Genomic DNA, 23,668 nt, shown 5'->3' on the forward strand with positions numbered 1-23,668 from the left:
GTTCAGGTATAGGCTCAACGCCATTTTTTTAAAAATTCCCGTCAGAATGCAGAAAGACAAAAAATGGCTAAAGCGATAAAAAAAACAACTGCGAAACAAATTTTAAATTCAATTATCTTTTTCTTTCATGACTTTATATAGCTGTACAACTTCATAGTTGCCTCTTACTTTTTATAGTTCGTTGAAACCTGATCGAAACTCGAGATATAGGCCTACATCGAAGATAAATTATAAACTTGTTTGCAATTTATTTCCTTTCCCTTGCTTCATTATGCAACTAGAAAGTGTAGGTCTTAGCGAGAGACAAGGAAGATTCCTCACATTTTTTGATAGTATGTTGCGAAATTCACTTAGAAACACAATCAATATTTGGCCTCTTATTCAGGGGTCTTAAAAAAAGATTTTTTCTTAAATAAATAGCATTTCAGTTATTTTTGATCAACTCAGTTGAAGTGTTTTTTTTCTTAAATGTTTTAACAACTGTAAAATGTTTTAAAAAACGACATTGGTCCAAAATACCCCATTTTCGCAGAAACTGATTTTTCCAATCAAAGACATAAAAGTAGAAAAAGTAGAGGAAACGGATGTGTTTAGGACTGTATGCAGCATGTTTCTTAATGAACTGTTTGTAAAGTGTTTGAATAAGCCCAAATCCAGTATAAAAACCAGAATAGTCACTTCATTCAGATATACTACTATTTTAATCAACCAACGATTTACTTGAAAACTACTTAACTATTTCAGAATTTATTTCCCTTTATATACTTCTCTAATGTTAGTAAGTGTAAACTGAGATTTAAAATATTATTTACTTTGCTCCTAATGTAAAACCCTAGCTTCGCCCTACTGTGAGGGATTTGCTCCATTTAGACCAAAAGTCTATATTTCAAATTTAACCCAGATAGAATAATATAAATCATTCCTCACCAATAGCTGAGTTGTTGTGTCACACCAAACTACATATTTATTTCCTAAGCTTTATGCTGACCTCCGGATTTATTTGGAATTCGGTTCTTTCTAAAAGAATATATGTACGCTTTCAGACGTTTTGTATAAAGGGCACCTTTCGAAGGTGAATTTTGTTTATTTTGTAAAGTGACGTACTGCACTATGGACCTTAGTAAAAGTATTTTTATGTATTTCGAGCTTTTCCATTAGAAAAGTTATTTTAAAAATACTTTAGTGGTAGATGTTTATACTTTCAGGTCCGACTGAAAAATTTGAAATTTAACTTTTATTAATTATTTTGAAAGATGATGACTTCGTTCAAATCATTTAAAATGTTTGAAGAACCGTAAAAGTGTTAGGCAAAAAAAAAAAAAAAAGAAGAAGAGTTACCGAAAAAAAACGCGGGACAAATTTGAAGAAAGCAGTGGTATATCATAAGTTCAAATTAAAAAAGGGAATTTTTGCAGCCTTTTTTTTTTTGAAAAAATAAATAAAAAAACATTTGGATTACTATTTTAATAAAGAATCATTATGTAACCGCTACCAGTGCAAAAAACTACAAGGTTTGCTAAACTTTATTGTTAATCAATTAATAATGTAATTACAAGAGGTCTTTCAAAATTTTAGTATAGAATTCTATTGCTGATCAGCAAGTGGGATTTTTACGGATCTCAGCATTCACAATTTAATCACGAGTTTTAAAATAAAATCGAGTTCTGGTAAAAAAATATATTTTGAAGCTCTATTGTGCCATGACAACTAACTCGCGGATCAAACTCGATTTAGTTACAAATTAGGAGATCACATTTTGCAAAAAACAGTAAACAATAAAAGTTGTATAGTGGCTCTATGTGCAGTTGCACCATCTTGCTGCCATATGTGCAGTTGCACCATCTTGCTGCCACCAATACTCTTCCATGTTTGCTATTTTAGGCAAAACAAAATTTACCTGCATTTTTTTAAATCGCTCACCAGTTACAAAAACTGCATTTTCATCAAGTTGTGAATAAAGTTAAAATTAATTCTTGGAATTTCCTAAAATCTGACAGCTTAACTTTGCCGCTATTCCAAGTCTAATGGTTGTATAAGTTGTACTCATTGAACCTTTGCATGAATAAATGTTCAAACCTCTTTAAATCCGTTGCAACGACATCCGTGAGATTCCGAGTTCTTAAAAACGTCTATGAGTCGACGGGGTTGGGTTGTCATCAGTACTGCGCCGCACATTTTCTATGTTTTCAGGCTTACATCCTAAGAGTTCATGTTAAAAACTATCAGCAGCAACAACCGTCAAGTTAGTTATTGTAGGCTTAGTAGGAGAAGCCATTTTAGTAGGAGAGAACATTTAAATGGGGCATAAAGGATCTTTATGTTATAATAATTGAGTGTTTATTTTCAAAATGAATTAAAATTATCTTCACTCTTTGTTCGGTTGTAAATTCATGGTTAAATTTCCAAAGATTTTACTTCATAATCCTGAAAAGAAAAAAAAAAGCAACAATAAAAAGAAGATATTGCAATTTAAAATGGTAGAGCGACTTATGTGCCACCATGTATTTTGATGATTTTTAAAATCAACTCACAGAGATGGCCGTACTATCTAACCATCAAAGATGTCTTGCATTAAAAATGGGTTTTTGAAGTCACGAAATTTAGATTGGATTTAAAAAAGATGCGCGCGTTAAAAAAGATTGCGGCGTACCTTTCTATCTCTAGATTTGAGTTCTTTAATCTAAACGACATCAACTTTGCATTGCAGATTTTTTATGTTCTTTATATAATACACTTCCATATATTATGCGAGAAAAGTAAATGAAAGACCCCGATAATATCTATTTTACCACCCAAATGAACAACCATCCATTTAACATCAAATGACAATGAATAGAACCAACGCCCAACAAAACATAATAAAGTAAATAAGAAAAAAAATTTAATAAGATCGGGGGAGAATTTACAAATAGGGACAAACGGATACAGGATGAGAAATAGACTAGATTAGAGATATAGTTAAAAAGAAAGATGTTTGGAGAAGAAGAAATTTTTATTATTTCTTTCAAACTGAGCATTTTAAACATAATCTTTATGTAAAAATTAAAATTAAAAAAAATATATAAAGTATATAAGAACTGTTTATTAAAGAACTCCGAAAAAATTCCAGAGATTATTTTGTTTTTTCGCAATCACGTGATTGATGTATTTGCCTTTTTAGTCAAAAACTAAGCTCGATTATCACAATTGACCTGAACAACAATATTAGGCCGGGTGAATAAAAATGAGCAATTGCTTTTACTCAGTAATTGGTCAGCTTTACGTGAATAAAAACTTCAACAACTTTGCTTAAGTTTTTATTCACGTAAAATTGAGCAATTACTGAGTAAATTGCTTACCTTTACGCGAATAAAAGTATGAGGAAAACTGCTGAAGTTTTTATTCACGTAAAGCTGACCAGTTACTGAGTAAAAGCTATTGCTCATTTTTATTCACCCGGCCTATTTAAGTTGGATAAGTTGGATAATTATTTAACCCATAACTATCTTACTAATGCTTTTTTACATTACACAATAAGCCTAATAAGGTTATTATGGGTCACCAAAATCTGTTGGAAAAACATTTAAAATAGTTGTGGAAAGCTAAAAGTGTTTTTTCCACAAGAAAATAAGAATTTCGCAATCTGTACCATTTCTTTTTGTTGATATTTAGGCGACTAGTTTCAAAAAGGCCTGGAGGTTCTGATTTTTTAGTATAATTAGATAAAAATAATAATTTAACTTTTTATTTTTTATTTTTTTTCATTTTTCCATTTAAACAGTTATTTGGCAAAGACAACTTTTGGATGTTTGGATACTAAAATGTAAACATAAAATTTTGTTTCACTTTCAATATTTTTATAAAAGTGAAGCTCAAAAGCGAAAAAAAAGGGATTTTTGTAAGTTGTTGTTATCAAGGTCGCTTATAACTCTTAGTGCATTAGATCTTTTGGATGCTGTACGTTTCTATAGAGTAATTTTGCCGTTTTAATTACACCGAAATCTTTCAACCAATGAACTTGATGAGGTCCTTTACTTAACCTCCTTTCGTAAAAAATCGTCTTTAAATTTTTCTACGTCAGAAATTATGCTTGAGAATTGTCCGACAATTATACGATCTCAATTATTTTAAATTGTATATTTTCCAAAGTGCAACTAGTGGGTTTTTCGTATGGGGTTATAATAACGCATAATGATATATACGATACTATTTATAAAGCATCAAATTTTGTTTAAAAAACCGAATTGCGTGGGTTGACAATTTAGTTTATAAAAAGGTGTTTGTTTAACATTGTGCAGCTTAATAGGAGAGTTTGTTGGCACAGACACCTTGCAATATACAGAATACAAGGTAAAATTTTTTTTTGTTTTTGTGATGGATATTACGCCCACAAATTAATCATATGAAATTATAAGAGAAGTGAAATAAGACGCTAAACAAATAATGGGATCAACCGGGTAACTCAAACGGTTCGTCGGTCAAGTAATTTTTATTATGACATTTAACGCATGTAGCGAAGTCTTCAGTTTTCATAATAGAAACTGAGAATGAAATGTTGGGTTTTAAATAAAACGACGTTAAACTTCTTTCTACTTTAAATAAAAGAATTTCTTTTGTATGCTGCAAATCTATTACTGGTTGGTATTTTTTTAACAGTTGCTACAAAAGCGCAACAAATTGTAATTTATAAAACTGTCCATATTTCCAATTTTAGTTCAACAATGAGATACACTTGTTGCTTCATTATTTTGTGCACAATTATAGTTTTGTCATCTGCCTCTCTACAACGAATATTCAACGGTCGTAGACTTGGTTACGGATGCTATCAGCAACAGTGCTGGTCGTATTGTGGTAAATCATGGGTATGTATATACTATGAAAATTAATGATGAGAAAATCTACTTAGGCAGAAACCGCTTTAAATATTACAAAGAATAATGTTAGCAAAACTTTTACAGGTTTCTGGTACGTGGTGTTACACTAATAGCCAAATAGGAAAAGGCTATCAGAGCTGCTCACAAGACGCACAATGCTATAACTACGTCGATAGATGTGTTAGCAGTTGCGGTAACTGACTGATGACTTCAAAGTGATTTTATTCTTGCAAACGTTCTTTGAATTAAATGTCGCATTTTCAATTTTCTTTGAATTAAATGTCGAATTTTTATTCAACAAAACGAAACAGAAAAACTTTTGAACATGTGTATTGTTTATTTGTCTCCCCCTTCTAAACCCTTCCGTTCCAACTAACAACACGCATGCTCAAAAGATTTTTTGCTCGATTCTTTTACCGCAAAAAATATCCTGTTAGAAAGTCCCTTTAAAAAAGACAAAACAATAAAAAAAGGAGCATTTCTACAACGTAAAGTTTGTTAGATGAAGCTTTATGTTAGCAAGTAGATTTAGGAAAACTTTTATGGATATACAGTATGATAGAGAAATTGTTTTTTTTTTGTTTTTTTACAAACTTGCTGGTAAGTGTTAAAAAATTGTTGAAGCGTAAAATAAGATTTAAAAAAAAAAAAAAAAAAAATACAATTAGAACTATTTATTATGGAATAAAAATTACTAAATTAAAAATACCAACAGTTTTTAATCCTGCTAATTGAAATTTAAAAAAAACATTCAAACAATATCAGGAATTTTTCTCTTTTTTTTTTACTCATGGATTTTTTTTGAAAACAGGGGTGGTCAGGGGAATGTAATGTAAACCTTTTATGAAATTTTTTTTAAAAATGGACCACCTTCAACTGATACGCAAGAGTTAGGAAAACTACAAACATGCTCGCATAAAATTTTAAAAAACTATTAAACACCCCAGTAAAAAAACTATTAAAATATATAATGTTTAGGAAGTAGTGAGACGCCGTTAAGCGCTTTGAAAAAAAAGGCTTCTCGTTTTCACTCCTCCTCGTTATAGATTAGCTCCCCAGTGTTTTCGTCTCTAACGCCACCATTAGACATTTTAGTTTCCACGGAGTTTTTAGCTCCATTTTCTGTAGGGATTTCTTTTTTTAACCAGTCTGATTTTCGTTGCTCGCGACCAAATCCCTCGTCGTAATTGCCTGGCGATAAAAAAAAATCACACTTAAATACCCACAAGCGAACAAGTAATGAAAAAAATGGAAATTCTTTTTCTACAAACTACCTTTAAGTTTAAAGAGTTGCTTCAAATGTGGCTTGCAATATATTTTTCCTTCTAGCGCAGCATAATTTCCAAGTCTATGTATATGTAATATAGAAAATGTTGAACCAAGTTATAAATTAAAAGTGAAAAATTATAAAGCAACGGAGATCAACTGCTTTGTTAGATGTTTTTTTTTTTTTTTTTTAAAAAAAAAAAAAAATAACCGTTCTACTCATTGTTATACTTTTGATATCATCGAAAAAATTGATATTATTTCATCACTTTTAATGCAACCTACCCAACAGTTCTATTGCATGTGGTGCATTTGAAGCAAAACTTATGGAATAACATTTTATCAGCTTCAAGCTTTTCCACAGGATAAACGGTTTTTCCACAGGCCGAACATTTCGAGTTAACCGCACCGCTCGGTTGGAACTTCTTAACAGCGGAGCCAGGGTTCTCTTTGTTAATCTGAAAAAAAAAAAAAAAAAAAAAAAAAAATCGACCAACTGAACAATTTTTTTAATCGGAGGATAATTCTATCTTATCATATTTAAACCAGGATACAATTCCCTAGGGAAAAAAAAAATGTACATTTTAAACAATTGGCTATCCCGCTTAAACTAAACCCTACCCTACCTCCGAACCTTATTCAAACCTCAACTTTAGCGAATTTTCCATGTGGGATTTGTTCCTGATACCGTATAAATCATTTTCAAAAATTAAAAATGAACTCATTAACTGTATGTTGAATTAGTACAGCATCTTACACGAGTTAAATCTGCAACATTTGGCTCCATTTCGAGTGAATGAATCAAATCTCAAATATTTATGATCTATAAAAATCAACAGTAATATTGTTTCTCGAAATCTTTCGTGGACAATCAACAAGAATCTTCGTTACATAAAGCTCAGAAAACTTCAAGCAAGTTAAGGTTTGCTGTTGGTGAATGGGAAAAAAGTCTCAGCGAATTAGCGAGCATCAAATAGAATAGCCGACGAATCGAAACGATGAAAAAATTCAATAAAAATTCAACTCATGAATTAATAACAAACATCTGGAATTTAAAAAAAGTTATTCTTCGCTTAATCTAAGTGCTACGCACTGTATATCCAAAATTTTCATAGCGGCGATAAAGTAAATACAAAACATGCTCAAAGAATGAGTTAACGCTGCAAGTTTTTCAGTAAAAGTTTTTAGAAGTATTGATGCGCGCTGTAACTGCAAAATGAGAACTGTTAAAAGGCAATTCACATAAGAAGATACTGGTGTCGAATGAGGATGACTATATATATATATATATATATATATATATATATATATATATATATATATATATATATATATATATATATATATATATATATATATATATATATATATATATAAACACACACAAAATTTATTTACATGACACACACAAAATTTATTTACATGATACACACAAAATTTGCAATTGAAGGTATTCTCTCAGTTTTTCTTGACTACATGCTATTAAAAAAGCTGCACTAATAAACTTAAGAGATCTTCTTACATGAGATCTTATTTAAGAGATCTTCTTACATGAGATCTTGTATACGATTAACTTGAACAACACAAACAACAAAAAGCATGCGAAAGTTTTTTTGAACGTTTTTATCGAAAATAAAAAGTAGTTTCGCAACAAAATTGCGTCCGCGTCTTTTTAGCGTCGTTTGCGAAAATATAAATGAAAATAAAAAGTAATATTCTGAAAAGCCAAAATCAAAATATATCAAGTTTAACAATATAAAAAAATAAACCTCAGAACTTTTAAAATTTCGAAAATGTTCAATGAAACGTCGAACAAAACATTAAAACGCATTTTATTGTAATTTTTTAAAAAGAGAGATCGTTTGTCACAATCGAGAATACATTTCTGATTATTTTTTTTTTAACATAATAGAAAGAGCTTAAACTATTGATCGGTGATTGATGTTAAGAAGCACACGATTAAATAATGGTTGTATAGATGATTTTCTTTAGATATTCAACTTTTATATAAAATAACATCGGATTACTTATAGCAGTTAAAAAGTGTTTTGCAATGTACTACAACTGAATATCTTTCAACTGCAATCTTTTACACTCGACTGCCTTTAAGCGTGTAACAAATCTTTTATAATAATTTTCTGAAAATATTTTTTAAAAAAATGCTGAAGAATTATCAAAATGATCTTATTTCGGTGCCTAGAAGCAGGGGTGTTAATAGCGCCGATATAATCCGATAAAAGTTTATAAACGTTTTAGCTGAACATAACCGACAGTTGGTTTAAAATGATCAAATGACCATTTCTTAAACATGTGCATATTTTTTCTTCATTTGGTTAAACAGCTGATTGAGAGAGCATTTGACTATTACTGAACATTCTTTCTTTCAGGAAAAAACGGGGCATACAAATGTATTATATAATCACGGTGCATTGAAACATGCTCTAAAACCTTTTTTTACTGTAATAAATAATTGTAGCAAATCCTTCTCGACCCCTAACAGCCCTCCCCAGGGTAAGGTTCCTAAAAATACTTTTCAATTTTTTGCTTGTTTTATATTAAACAAGATCAAAGTTCATCGACAGATTTCAAATTACATCAAAAAAAAACTTTTCGTTTAAAAGTCAAAACCATTTACATTTATTTCAGGGGGTAATTTTAGGCTTTGCATGGTTAGAAATCATAAACGAAAAGAGATTTTTTTATGAAAATGGAAATCTCTCGATGAACTTTGATCTGATTTATGATAGAACAAAGAAAAATTTTTACGATTAAAGGAGACGTAATTCTAGGAAGGGGGCAGTTAGGGGTCGGGTCGGGGTTGGTTTAGCTCCAACTACCCTAATTTTTTGCAAGTCATCCTCATTCGACACCAGTATCAACATACTAGAATTTTGAGTATGCTTCATGCCTTTTAGTTACCTATCTTGAACAACAAAATACCTGTACAATCCCCTAAAATATGTGATTTCTCCCCAGGCCCCCACTAAAAAAAGTTGTCGTTAACATTTTTTTAACGAGGAAATGTTTTCTAATAATAATCAAAAAAAAAAAGAAAAAAAATTCTGGGGAAAAAAATTCTGTTGTAAGGTCTTAGAGCATGTTTCTATGCACCGTGAAGTGCAATCAAATAATTGCTAGTTCTAACCTAGTTTCCATTTCTAAGGAGTGGGTGCAGTCATCTCTGTAGCCTACAACCTTAATACGATTTCGAATACCACAATTAAAGCGTTAAAAAAACTGTTCCTAGATTTAGGAATATTATTCCTAAAGTTAGTTTTCATTTTCATAGGAAAATTATAAAAATTAATAATAAATAGAACATAAATCATGATTTTTTAAAAAAAATGTATTTTAAACTTTACTTCTTTAGTGAAGTAAGCTTAGTTATAACTTCTTTTAATTATCGGGTCCATTACTTTCATAAGATCTTTTTATCGATTGGTCCCGTTTATCTTATTATCTATCAGTCCCAGTGATTTTATAATTTCTTTTCAAAAGTGGAATAATTGCTGTTTTATATTAAAATTGTAGTTGTATACATCAAATATCTTGCCTAATAGAATGCTATTTACCTTCCTGGGACAACAGAAAATCTTTCTGCAAGCCTAATAACTTTAACTATATATAGCTGAGGTATTCTCTTCCATTCATGATGAGCAGTAAAAATCTGATCAGCCTTTGTTCAATAAAAAAACTTCTCAAAGTTTGACATCCATTAACCCAGTTTACGTATTGTTACATCCACCAGAGCAGAGCCCCTAAAAAAGGGTTTATTTAACTTATTTTGAAAGCATTTTAAAGAAAAGCACATGGAAGCCATTGGGTAACTTGAGTTCATTCAAAACTGAGAGAATAATATGGTCATCTTCTAAAAGCAAACAAGTGTTCACAGTTCTTGTTTATTTATAATGGTTCACTGCTTTTCTTCTTGATGAGAGAGTTGAAGATAATTTTGATGGATTAATTTTTCAAAAAACTGGACAATAATCTTTGAAGGTTATCCTTTGAACAGCTTGCAAACTATCTTGCTTGAAAACAGAAAAAGGATGTTTCTATTGCAGATTTATTAAATAGTTTTTATACCTACTATGTTAAACAGTTATCTATCATATATGTATATTCATAATTATCTTTTACTTTAAAAAAAAAATCGGTATTGGCATATTGGTATCCCGTATTTTGATATATATATGATATCCCATATTAACATTGATATATTTAAAGGTATTGAAAAGAATTGAAGGTATTGAAAATACATTTTCTGCCAAAACAAAGAATTAGTGACAAAAGATTATAACAGATTAATATTCCTGTCGAGATACACAGAACACAGTTTCCAAACAAATAACTTAAAAAATGCATTATTAACTTATAAATTGGAAAAAAATATTGTAGAATAAAAATGTTAAATTTATACTAAAATGATATAAAAAAAAAAGAAAAACAAAAATCAGAAGAAATTTAAACTAATCAGAAGTCCATTTAAACTAATGATTATAAAGCTTACCACAAAGTTCCGCTTTACAACTGGCTCAGTGTTCATTGTTTCAAACCTTGCTTTTATGCTTGAAGCAGTAAAACGTTTTGAAGAATCCTCTGAGTCGACTGATCCTTTCCTCAATAAACTTTCATCATGCTTTTGAAAAGCTTGCTGATTCTCAAATTGTGCACGCACTGCTGCTGCCCCTAATTAACCAAAAGTTTATATAATTAATGAAGGAAAATTGAAATTGTCTAGTCATAGGAATGTGGTATTTGTTTGAAAAAAAGATATACAAAAGATCAGAGCATTTTCTTAATTTCAAACCATTTTCAATAGAGCTCCAAACATATTTGTAAGAATAAGAAATTGACCCAAAAAAAAAAAATTGCAAAAAAAAAAAAAAAAATTTATTGAAATATTGTTCAAAACTTTGAATAAGTACAGAAAATGGGATGAATTGGCTTTTTAACTGATTGTAGAAAATAGAAGTTCTGAAAACTCTATTTGATTTATCATTCTAATAAGTTAATTTTTTGAACAGAAAATGAAAAAACCAAAATCCTAATAGTCATTAAATATTGAATTAAGATGCACTACAGAACCCTGGATGGGATTTGAACTTTAGCTCAGAAAACCAAAGCTATTCACCTAGTCTATCTTTAACAAATAGAACTATGAAATGGGAATTAGAATGGGGGATTGAATGATAAGACATTGTGTTTTTGAGGTTAACATTGAAAGATAGAAACTTTATAAGTTGTTTTCAACTTTATAAGTTGTTGTCAACTTTATAAGTTGTTGTCATTCATAAGTTGTTGTCAACTTTATAAATTGTTGTCAACTTTATAAGTTGTTGTCAACTTTATAAGTTGTTGTCATTTACAAGTTGCTGTCAACTTTTTAAGTTGTTGTCATTTACTTGAAAAAAAGATCAATACCATAAAAATTTTTAAAAATATCTGTTTCAAATAAACTTGTTCAAAAGCCAATTAAGTTTGTTTTCAGTTAAATGATTTTGAGTATAAACAATATTGTAGATTAAATGGCTAACAATAGCCAACAGAAAATCAGAGAGCACTTTTGAAAAGATTTGGCAAATCGCAAAGTAGAAAATGGCTAACAATAAGATATCATTTTTGTTTCCCAAAAAAAACTCTACATATTTGTAAAATATATTTTAAAAAATAACAATATTTATCATGATCACTTTCAAAAATTACCTGTTGAACTACCAAATGCTTTGGTTTTATTAACGATGGAATTACTAGTGCTTGTTTTTTTCTCCCAGTTTGATCGTATTGAGGAGGCAGTATGCCTTTCCTCTGTTTCAATTGATGCCTTTCGAGCAACTGTGTGAATAGGAACACGCTCATGCTCAACTTTTGTTGAAGATGACCAACTTGGCCTTTCATTAAAAGATGTCCTTCTAAACAAAAAGATTAAAATTTTTTTTTTCTGTTTAAGTTAAAGAAAAAAGAAAAAATCTTTTTATAGAATCAAGTGAGAATATTCATTACATTTTGTTTCCTTACCAGTTAGCTAGTAAAAAGCCCGCTCATACTCATAATAAAAATACATTTAAAAGATTTAAAGTAAATGGACTTACTCCTGTCAAATGAACATAAAATTGTTATTTAGATAGTTAACATAAAATTAATTAACTTATTCATTAAACATTTATAGCTTAAAAAACAAATACTTTTCCAATTGTATTTAGATGCTATCAAAATATTGTCGGAAAAACAGAAAGGTTTTTAAATCATAAATGTGCAATACATAATTATAAAACTAATGCTTTCTTGTGACAGATTTTCAAATATATTTGAGGAAGAAAATAAAAAGTATTTAAATGGTAAGAGTTTGAAAAAAAAGATTCTTTCATTTTCATACAGTTACTATTTGTTAAACAGTACTGAACTAGATGCAAAGAACTTGAGAATTGACACACTTTGGGAGCTGACTTTGACTGATGATTAAAAAATTTCAAGAGGCATTTTAAGCCAGATAATGAATAGAAGAAAAAGAGTTTAATATTGATAAGAACATAATAATTTTAACAGCTTTTTAATTAATTTTACATATTTCTACATACTGAGTAATTTTCAACCAATCAAAATTGATGTACTTAATCAATTTTACATATTTAAAAAAACTTAGAACATGGGAACTTTAAACCCAACTTAGATGTTCTTAGAACAAATTAACTTTCCAGATGGCAATGTTTAAAGAATCAGGAAGTAAATTCCACTTATTTGTTTTAGCTCTTTTTTTTTGCAGTAAAAATTGACGAAAAAATGTATTTTAAGAAGAATAAACAGATTTTTGATTTCAAACCACAAGTTGCATCAATAATATATTGTCATAAACATTTTTCCTAACAACTTTATTGTATTTATGAATATGATAAAATTAGATGGTAATGCATAAGTATGCAAACATCTTTGCATCATAATTGCAATATATTATATTTAAAAAAACTTAGAACATGGGAACTTTCAACCCAATTGAATTATAAGTATGTTGTAAAACAATATGCAAATAAAAAATAATTGTTTTGACTTGAATAGTTTACAGGTAATAAAAAGTAATAATATTTGTCAAAACAAAGTTGTATCTTTGTAAAACATTTTCATGAGTCTTCAAAAAAAAATAAAACTTTTGTCTTTTTGTACAACTTTTAGATGATTTCAATGATTCACAATTCTTGTATATTTCATTACGGTGCTCGTTACATAACAAAAATAATAACTTAAAAATGATCATTGGAACTGCTTTGATTGAGTTACTTTTAGAACAATAAAATTCTGTGTAAAAAATAATTAGGATTAAAAATTATTTAGGTTACACATGATTATTAAGTTTAATCATAATTATCTGCTAAGAATCGGTCAAAGATCTCACACTGCTTCCAGCTTTTCAGCCAATCAGGAAACACTGCATGAAAACCTTACACCAACAGTTGTGCCTAGAGTTCAGTGTAACTTTCACTGCTAACTTGTACACATGTGGAGTTAAAGTGATTTCAGAACTGTTTGTATGGTTGATAAATAATTTTGATAAAAATTGGCCCTTCTTCAGTTTTGCTTATATTTTATAATTCTGAAATGAAAAGCTTAATGAGATGCTTCAGTGTTTTAGATTATTTACTTAAACTAAAAATACTTTTTACTCTTATCTTTTCAGTTCCAGGTAATGAAGATTTGAGGATTAATACTGATATTGACTAAACTTACATGGTTGCTAGCTAAGGGAGGTCGATTTTTGAAGTCGACTTACCTGTTCCCTCAGATAGCTTGAGTTTTTTAAACTAGTAAAGAACTAATTAAAGTTTTTTAACGAATTTGTTTCAGTTTTTTCGCGTTTAGGAGAATAACTACAGTTTTTTCATTTTTTACAACTTGAAAAATAAATGCGTAATTCAAAAGAAACTAAAAATTTCTGCAGACGCGGGAAAAGTTTTCTTAAGAAAAATTATAAACAAAAGCGATCGGGTGAATAATTTAATAATAATTTAAAAAGTCCTTTGGTTAAAACTTGTAATAAATGGGTCCAAAAACAAGACAAACTACTAAAAAACTCATTGGAGGTTCAAAAAGTGATTTTCCTGTAAGTGACTTACCAACTTATGGAGACATTTATAGATACTTTTATTTCGTACAATCTGAGTTTAAAAACAAATCTAACATAATTGATAAGACCCAACAAGAACTTGTGAAAATTTGGTTAAATGTAAATCCAAAATTGCCCTTGATAAAAAATGAGTCAATTTATTTAAAGTTGGTCAAAATGTTTAACACAATGAAACTTATCAATGGAAAAAAATGCAAAAAAGGACCTCTTATTGCAGCATATAAAGTATTGGAAAATTTATACGATATATCTGCCTGTAGATGTAATTTAGATGAAGTTCCCTGTCATGATGATAGGGTCAAATGCAAAAATCTAACCTGCAGTAGTAAACATTTTTTATGTGTTTGTCCGCCAGAGAACAAGGTTAGTTAAGAATTAAATTTTTTTAATAGAGTTTCTTTGAACTTCCTTCACAAAAGTTAATCTACTTGTTTGTCTATTTCTCTCTAGTTTAAATTTATATTTTATTTAAATTTTCTTAGGTTCCGCTTGAGGAACGAGAATACATCAAAGACCAAAGATCAAGAAATGGCACAAGAGGCAACATGCAGCTAGGGCCAATAGATTGGAGCTCTGTAAAAAGAGAGAAAAGAAGAGTAGGAAAGTCTCCAAATATTAAAGTACCTTCATCTGATAACTGCAGATCTTCTTCTTTTGATATAAATTTTGAGTCTGGTTCAGTAAGAATAAGCTTATATTTTTGTCACTATATATATATATATATATATATATATATATATATATATATATATATATATATATATATATATATATATATATATATATATATATATATATATATATATATATATATATATATATATATATATACTCACACTAATATCCAATTTACTAATATCCAAAAATGTTTCATTTTAGGAATCATCAGCAGATTCAGAATATATGGAGCCAATTGCTATTTCAACATATAATTTAAGAAAGCTTGATAACTTTGCTTTAGAGTGTGTTCGGTTAGTAAATTTTAGTTTATTTAGTTCTTTATAATTTCATAATACACAGTTGTTTTATTATTTTAGTTGTTGAAGTTTTCTTTTAAATCTGTTCTCCTTAAAGTCTTTAATTATTCAGGAATTTTCCAAATAAAAAGTGTTATTAAAAACTTTTCTATGAGAAATACAATTAAAAGACTAAATTGGTGTTTTTATGGATGTCTTAGCAATTTATATTTGAATTTGTTTATAATCTACTTGATTAATGTATGTTTTTACATAAAGTTGTTTATTTCATTGTAAATTTATAGCTATGCAGTATCGAGTGAAGCTGCAGCAGCTCTTGGCAACGGACTTATGAAAGATCTTGGAATTATTACTAAAACTGATAAAATTGATGTTTTAGATAAGAGTAAAATGGACCGAGCTAAAAAAAGGGTTTGTCTTCAGTCTGTTGCTGAACATGATATTACAGTCCAAAATCTATCATGTATTGGATGTGATAGTAAAGATGATAAAGGTAGCCTAGTTTATAGAAATATGTTACCAGATAGTCTCAAAAAAAGCAAATTAACTGAAAAGGCATATCATCTAAGTTTTACAGCAGAATCAGGAGAAATGAAAGGTAGATATCTGGCACACAAAGACATTTTAAATGCAACAGGAGAAAGTTTAGCTCAGTCTGCTTTTGAAGTGTTAACACAATACAATAGTGTTGATTCTTTGTTAGGAATTGTTTTTGACAATACAAATGTCAACACTGGGTATAAAACTGGCCTTTGTTCCAGTCTTGAAAGGAAACTTGGCAGAACAATTCATAAAATTGGATGTGCATTTCATAGCAATGAGTTACCTTTGCGCCATATTTTAGCACATTTAGATGGGGGTACAAACACTCCACAAACATTTTCAGGTGAAATTGGAAAAGCCGCAGCATAAGACCATCATTATAAAACAATTGCCAAGTTTGAACCTGTCTTGACTATTTTAGTCATTCCAGAAGAGAGTGTGATCAATGACTTAAGTTCTGATCAAAGGTTATTGCTGGAATATGTGTGTGGTATAAGTTCAGGTAAGCATAATATTAAAAATATTAAAAAAATCTGCAGCTTAATTAAGGATGTTTACTCTTATTATAATTTGTTTTCAAAAAAGAAAAAAAAATCTATTTAAATTAAGGTGCTGTAAATCCAATTTACACCTATTATAAAGTTGGTCCTGTTAATCATGCCAGGTGGCTAACATTAGCTATACGAATTTTAGTTTTGTATACAAGAACAGAACAACCTACTCCTGTACTTAAAGAGATAGTAAAGTACATACAGACAGAATATGGCCCAACCTGGTTTGCTATTAAGAAATCAAAAAACTTTACTGAAGGGCCAAGTATTTTATACACAACATTAAAAAATATAAAGACTTTTAGCCAAACTATACAAGACATTATACTACCTGTTGTTTTAAGAAATGCGTATTGTCTTCTCCCAGAAAACTTTCTTTTATCCCTTCTTGTTAATGATATGAAAGAAGTACGAAATAGAGCAGTTAGGTTGATTTTAAAATGCCGAGAAAATCCTTTAACTGCCCCTGTTGATAGAATATATGGTGGCATCAGAATAAACAAAATCCCAAATATTGAAAATTTTAAAATAGAGTGTGATACATGGACAGAACTGGTTTCTGATGATAAACTGATCTATGAACCTCCTGCTACTAAAAGATTAACTTATCAGGAACTACTTAATACACTTGAATGTAAACCAGATCCTTGTGAGCTTGGCTGGGACTTTCCATTGCACAGTCAGTCTGTTGAGCGTGCTGTAAAGCTTGTTTCTGAAGTTTCAAAAAAAGCGTATTCTTTACAGAATAGGCATGAGTTAGCAGTAGGAAAACAAAAAAGTCGAATTTTAAGGAAAAAGTTTTATTCGAAAAAAGATTATGATATATAGTATTTATTGTTTTTAACTTTCTCAACACTCCTGTTATAATAAATTTAAATGCTAATGATTAAAAATTATCATAAATAATATAATTTTTCTAAGTTTAAAGTCTTTTATTTTACCTAAAGCTAAAACTAATTTTAGTTAAAAATTTATTTTTTAGTTGCTTATTTTTGGAAATATTGTTAGATTATACCTAGGTAATAGCTAAGGCTAAGCAATGCACTCTAATAGGATCTGAGGATATTTTGAAAACTAAATTTTTTTAGGCAAAAACCATATACTTTTGTTTAGCTGTAACGCTTTAAATAAACCCTGCGTGCTGAATTTATTTTTTATAATACGTAATTTGAATAAAAATAAATAAATAAGAAAAACGTAATGGTTTTAATTGAGCTTAATTGAGTTTCGATTAGCTTTTAGTATTAAAAAAACTATTTTTTCAATAAAAGGCATGATTACTTTTTAAACTGTTGGGGATCAAAGCTGCTACTTTTGCAACCTTTTTATACCGGTTCCTGCAAATCTGTAAAATATAACACTAACTTCTATGTTCGACTGTTATATAACTTAATTATAAAAATAGTATTTAGTTGATGGGTGGAAAGTAAAATCAGCAACGCCAAAGTTTTTATTTTTACCAAAAAAAATTAGGAATTTTGTAATAAGGTTTGTTTTTCAGTTTTTAAGCGTAAAATTTGTGGTAACTGGAAAGTTTCGGCAATGATTTTGCTTCTTTGTAACGATACAACAATATTCTAACTGTAGATGTAGGCAAGAGATCTAAAAAATCGAAAACTTTAAAACTACTAGTTTTCTATGATATCCTTCATTTGTTAAACACATTTTTAGAATAATTGACGTTTTTACTGAATTTTTCTAATCAATTGCGAAAAATTTGAGTAAAGTAGAAAAAAAAAGAAAGATTGTTCCGAATTCCTGACAATATTTCCCAGCTATCTGAGGGCACAGCAAGTTAAAATTTTGAAAAAAGTACAAAATCAACCTCTCTTATTGCTAGCGCTTTTAAGTTTCCATAGCAACCTTTGCTATGTAAAATATCACCATTAAATTCAATATTGTTGATTTAGTGGTGGAATTAGTTAAAACCAATTGGAGATATAAGTTTTAGCCAGGCTTTTTGTCATACTGAGCACTGCCTAAATATCTGAGCTAACCCATTTAACAGACTCATGTTATCTAGTATCTATGCAATGTTAGTATAATCAAGAAATGTCTGCCAAATTAAATAACTGCTCCAAAAATAGAAATTTTGGTATGTAAGAAGAAATTTTACTTAATTTAAGTTTAGATTTGGATGGACACAGATAATGAAGCAGTGTTTTACCTGATAGGAAATCATAATATCTTGGGTTGGATAAAGATGGCACATGAACAGCAAAAATAACTCTAAGATATTTATTGAGAGCTACTGGAGATTTTTAAAAAATATTTGGATGATGCTCTTAATGAGTAATCCACTTTCAGGCCCCTGGACCAATGTACAGAGCAAGATAGATGGGTTAAATAATTTACTGATTGAAGATCTGGATGTTTGTAGTCAGTTTAAATGATCAAGACAAGAAGAGCCGGGACTTTGTGCAATTCACTGTCAAAGTTTACCTGAAGTTTTGAATGGAAGAATCTGTGCCATCTTTTTTTTTCCATTCCCTAAATCTGCACCAGGAAATTATTTCAGGCTTTTTAAAATGCTGCAAGATTATCACAAATTGGAACCAGAGCACTTAACAAATTGTCTAATCATCTATTGTACCTGCCTGAGAAGTTAGTGGCATTGACTTGAACTGATTTTTAACAAGAAATACAAGATGACATTAAGAGACAAATGGTAGTCTCATTAATTAAAGATGAAGAGGAAGAGCTATCTAAATGTGCACAAAGAGATGACTGTGCCAATAAACTCTTTGCTGACTTCGTGTCTATGAACAGGGTTCCTGTCATGTTTTTAAAACTTGTCAACTTAGAACCACCCTAATGTCTCATTACCCATCAAAATGCATCCAAATCTTTGCCAGGATCTTGTTGTACTGTAAATTGGCACTTGCTGATAAATACAAATTATTTTAAGGTTGTATAAACCATGGAAGCTATAGAATTTAAACAAAGATCAAGCAATAGCTTTTTAAAAATCTTTAAAGACTTTATTTTACAGCATTTACCTGTTGGATTCAGTATCTATTGATGTTGCTTTTTTTTGAAAGTTACCTCTTCTTGATTCTGTTCCAGATGATACAGCAATAGAATGAGCTTTTTGACTTGAAAATGAAGATTTTTTTTCTGAATGTGAAGGTTTATGAGAAACGTTATCTTCTGAAGAATGAATGTGCTGAGAATCATCACCAATCTTTAGAAAAAAAAATATTGTTTTAATAAAAATTTTTAAATTCATTACCCTGTATAGAACTTAAACTAATACACAGATTAAGAACATTTTAAAATAACAAAGTTTCAGTGTTGACATTTTCTAAATTTGACTAATTAGTAAAAGTTGTTGGATTTGTATTTCTATTTGTATATCTTCAAAAAAAAAAAAAATAAATAACCTTCAGCAGCTGCTAAAAGTATTTTTAATTATAAAAAAACAAAATTCTGTTCTGATTTAAAAAATCAAAATCAAAAAAAATTTTTATATATATATAATTTTATATAAATATTCTTGTTATAGCAAACCCTGAAAAGAGATTTTAAAGGATTTTTTTAAAAAAATGTTTTGTTAATTGCACTGAGATATTAATTTCATCTGAGACTTGTTTAAATTAGTATGATAAATATTAGTATAATAACTTTTCAAACATTACATTTTCTTGTTCTGCATCTTCTATTTTATGGTCATTGCTTGATATTTGAGTGGTCTCATCTTTATCAGTTGGTGGATTACTTTGATTAGCTTTTTCTTCTTCTTCTTCTTCTTTTTCTGGATAGAAATTTACACATTTAATAGTCTTTGAGAGTAACTTAACTTTTTGCAAAGTTTCTGTTCAGTTTCCATATTTTTATATTATTTAAATACGGAATATTAATATATATTGAAGATAGGCAGTAGATGTAACAAGGATTAACAAATACTGATAACAAGCAAAATGTGTTCTCTCAATCCTGTCTCTAAATTTTTGCATGTCAACAAAATACTTTTCTTAATGATAACTGAGTTAACTATGTATAAGTAAGGATACAAGAAAATATTTAGATTTTATTTGTAAATGGCTAATTAGGTTGAGCACAAGGTATGCAACTTTAATTGCCATTTCAAACAAAACATTAAGACACAATTTTTCAGCTGCAGTGGTATTTTAATACAGCTATCACTAGAGCAGTGATTCTAAATGTTGCAAATGTGACCACTTTAAATGTCAGTAAAAATTATTTTGATAATGTCAACAGTTTTTATGGAAAAACAGTTTTGCTTAAAAATTTGTTGATAAATACACTAGTATTTAGTAAGCGTCTGCATATCAGAAAATTACTATTCCAATACCAACACTAAAAGTAGAAAATATTGGTCTAGCTTAAATTAAGACAGCTAGACCTAAAAAACTTCACAAGATGAAAACAAGAAATACATGATAATTTATCGATACTTTTCTCCCTGTTTTTAAATCTAAAATCATACTTTACCAATACCTTTCATGATTTTTAAAAAATACTTTTTCTTAGGTTCAAAATAAGAGACTTAATGATATTTTTTCTAGTAAATATTTTTTATTACAAAGTTTAGATTAAGACTGAATCACACTGAATCTAGAAAGAACTTTACCAACCAAGACATTCTTTCAAATTTTTTTTTGTTTAACAGCACTGCTTAATGCATCAAACAGTTTTCATTATTCTTTTAAATTTTTTTTCTGAAACATTTAATAGCAAGGTGTTCCAGAGGTGGGTGTGGCCAGGTGAGGTTCAGCAATAGCATATTCATCATAGAGGACACTGATTGATCTCCTTTGTAACTTGATATACATTTCCATCTTTGAATATTGACTTTTTTAACATTAACATATCATTAAAATTTTCAGGTTAAGCTTTATCCTCTAAATAAAACAATATTTTCTCCTGCTAAAAAGGCACATGCTGAGGACAATTTCAAAAGTAGCTGTTCATCAAATGTTAGATGGACAATTGACCTGAAACCAATAATAATAACTTTAATGGGTATCATAAAAGTAAATTACCTCTTTAAAGTCTGTTCGTCAAAAAAATTGTTTAGAGAAGTTTATACTGTAAAAAAACTTTTTAATGAGGACATTTCTGCATGGCTGAAAAAAATGTTGAGATATTTGGCTCAGATATCATAGTTTTAGGCTTCTCACCAGTCAATCTATTCATAACTCATTTGTCTTCAATGGTGTCATCAATGGAAAAAAAGAATATTTTAGCTAAAAGTCTTTTTTTCAGACAGCACATAAAGTAAGCTTTAATTGTTTAGCTGTACAAAATTGAACATTAAGCACAAATTACAAAGTTGCCAAGACTTATTGAGTCATTGCCAAGACTTATTGAGTCATTGGTTGGTAAAGGACATTGCTTCTAGCAGTCCAGATGTCTGCTGAGATAATGAATTCACTGTACTGAGGAGGTTCTCCTTCAAGAATGCAATAGCAACTTTTACATTTTCATAAAGTTGTTACACTTTTTAAATTCACCCCAAGTACCAAGTACAAGGTCTCTGAAAGCTCAATAAGGCTAAATGGACAATTGTTTCAGGAAATTAGTTTCATGATTTCATGATCACTACAAAGTTGCTTCACATTAAGTGGTATGTACTTGGTAAATGAGCTGCAACAACATAAAAACATTTTTTAAAAAATTGCTAATGCCAATGAGTTCTAATTTATGCTAAAAAGCCTTTTATGTGGTAAAAAATTACTTAGGTTAATATAGTTCTCATTCGGTTTGTCTAAAAAATAAGAAAAAGTAATAAGCAAACAGCCCATATATTTTACCTGATAGAATTCCTATATTTTGAGAAATAATGCTTCTTCACTGTAGGGACCTGAACTTCAGCAGACTTTTCTTTGTTTTTTTTTTTCCACCTTACCTTATAGTGAATTTGATCTATTTCTTCATTAGTCTTGAAAATTTCTAGGATGAGCATTTTCAAAATATTTTTTAAACATCCTATAGTCTTTAACTTGATACGACTTTTTTTAAAAGTTGCACTTTACTGAATTTTTTTCACCATCAACTTCAAGGATAAAGTGCTCTCAGATAGTACTGATCCAATAGTGATTCAATATTAACTTAAGTTAATACATATTAATCAAATATTTTAAAGATTTTACTGTTTTACATTTACACTTTGTTGATTCATTTTGTTTTATATTTACAAGCTGCTCTATTTACACTATATAAGAGTCATAAACTAAGAATGTTGGTATTTTCATGTTATTAAGCACTCAATACAAGTAAAACACAAGCTTATCAAAATCTCTTCTGATTAAAAAAGACTGTTACCTTTTCTGCATACTAGTCTTTTGAGTTCAACGTGAAATATGTTATAAGAACAAGCTCAAAAAAAGAGTGCCTCTTTTAATGCGCTTGTACTTATAATGCATCTGAAAATGAGTTTCTGCATTTGTTGAATTTTACTTTGAAATAAAAAGTTATCAACTTTTCTTTTCAAAAATGCATAAATTTGGACACTTTTTATTTTATTAAAATCAATGTTTACCGTCAATCATATTTATGTATCTTTTTTTTTAAAAGTTTTTTTTTTAATATAATTAAACATTTTAAAATAATGCCAACAAAATTTTCTTTTAACACTGCAATAGAAAATTTAAAGAAAAACTGTAAAGAAAAATTGCAACAGAAATAAGAAACTTCAAACAGACATACACAAGTAGCGTTATTACAGAGATTTAAAAATTGTGTAAATCAACATTTTATTATAAAAATAAAGTACCAAGATATTTAAGGTAAAATTCATATCACAATGAGATTTTAACTGTACATTAAATATTTTATATTCAATTATTTGCAGATTTGTAGAAAACCAGAAATAATTTATGTGAAACATACCAGATCTTTGCCTGCTTCTAATAGGCCTCTGTTCTAATAGGCCTCTGTCGTCTTTTTGGTTCTTCATCAGACTGTGCACCCATTGATATTAAAAAAATGTTATTTGTCTGAAAAATCACATGCAGAATGTGTGTGTGTGTGTGTGTGTGTATATATATATATATATATATATATATATATATATATATATATATATATATATATATATATATATATATATATATATATATATATATATATATATATATATATATACATATAAACTTGTGTGTTAGCAAACATATCTTAATATTTATAAAATTGATACCATATTTATACTAATTTATGCCAATTTTATTATCATAACAGCATTATTTCACTAATAACTATTAAGTAATAACTAATCCAAAATCTCCGCGCAAACTTCAGCTTCTTTAAATTACATTTTATAGTATCTACGTAGAACGGTGTTTTCTTAAGTTGTAACTTAAATCCAATGAATTTAACAAAAAACGGGCGGCACTTATTTTT

At 28.9% G+C, this 23,668-nt stretch overlaps 1 protein-coding gene, 1 long non-coding RNA gene and 1 pseudogene across 3 annotated transcripts; 2 read left to right on the forward strand and 1 right to left on the reverse strand.

The window, feature by feature from the left end:
- Nucleotides 1–4,472: 4,472 nt before the first annotated feature.
- LOC145187167 (uncharacterized) lies at nucleotides 4,473–5,229 on the forward strand. The gene is made up of 3 exons (XR_016455097.1): nucleotides 4,473–4,616; nucleotides 4,694–4,841; nucleotides 4,938–5,229. It is a non-coding gene; the product is annotated as an uncharacterized LOC145187167 (long non-coding RNA).
- Nucleotides 5,230–5,514: 285 nt separating this feature from the next.
- Nucleotides 5,515–23,282, reverse strand: LOC145187171 (uncharacterized). The gene is made up of 8 exons (XM_090096321.1): nucleotides 23,159–23,282; nucleotides 19,942–20,057; nucleotides 19,303–19,487; nucleotides 11,823–12,028; nucleotides 10,627–10,805; nucleotides 6,405–6,577; nucleotides 6,128–6,201; nucleotides 5,515–6,044 (listed from the first exon to the last, which is right to left on the reverse strand). The coding sequence occupies exons 1-8, from the start codon at nucleotides 23,223–23,225 to the stop codon at nucleotides 5,881–5,883; spliced, it is 1,164 nt and encodes a 387-aa protein (XP_089952447.1). The 5' UTR covers nucleotides 23,226–23,282; the 3' UTR covers nucleotides 5,515–5,880.
- LOC145190434 (uncharacterized) lies at nucleotides 12,054–16,877 on the forward strand (annotated as a pseudogene). The gene is made up of 5 exons (XR_016455084.1): nucleotides 12,054–14,595; nucleotides 14,715–14,912; nucleotides 15,112–15,203; nucleotides 15,494–16,254; nucleotides 16,362–16,877. The product of XR_016455084.1 is annotated as an uncharacterized LOC145190434 (transcript).
- Nucleotides 23,283–23,668: the final 386 nt, after the last annotated feature.

Source organism: Hydra viridissima, unplaced genomic scaffold, assembly GCF_058129835.1.
Source record: "Hydra viridissima isolate aposymbiotic clone 2 unplaced genomic scaffold, HvirCarnegie_v1 scaffold_8, whole genome shotgun sequence".
Lineage (NCBI taxonomy): Eukaryota > Metazoa > Cnidaria > Hydrozoa > Anthoathecata > Hydridae > Hydra > Hydra viridissima.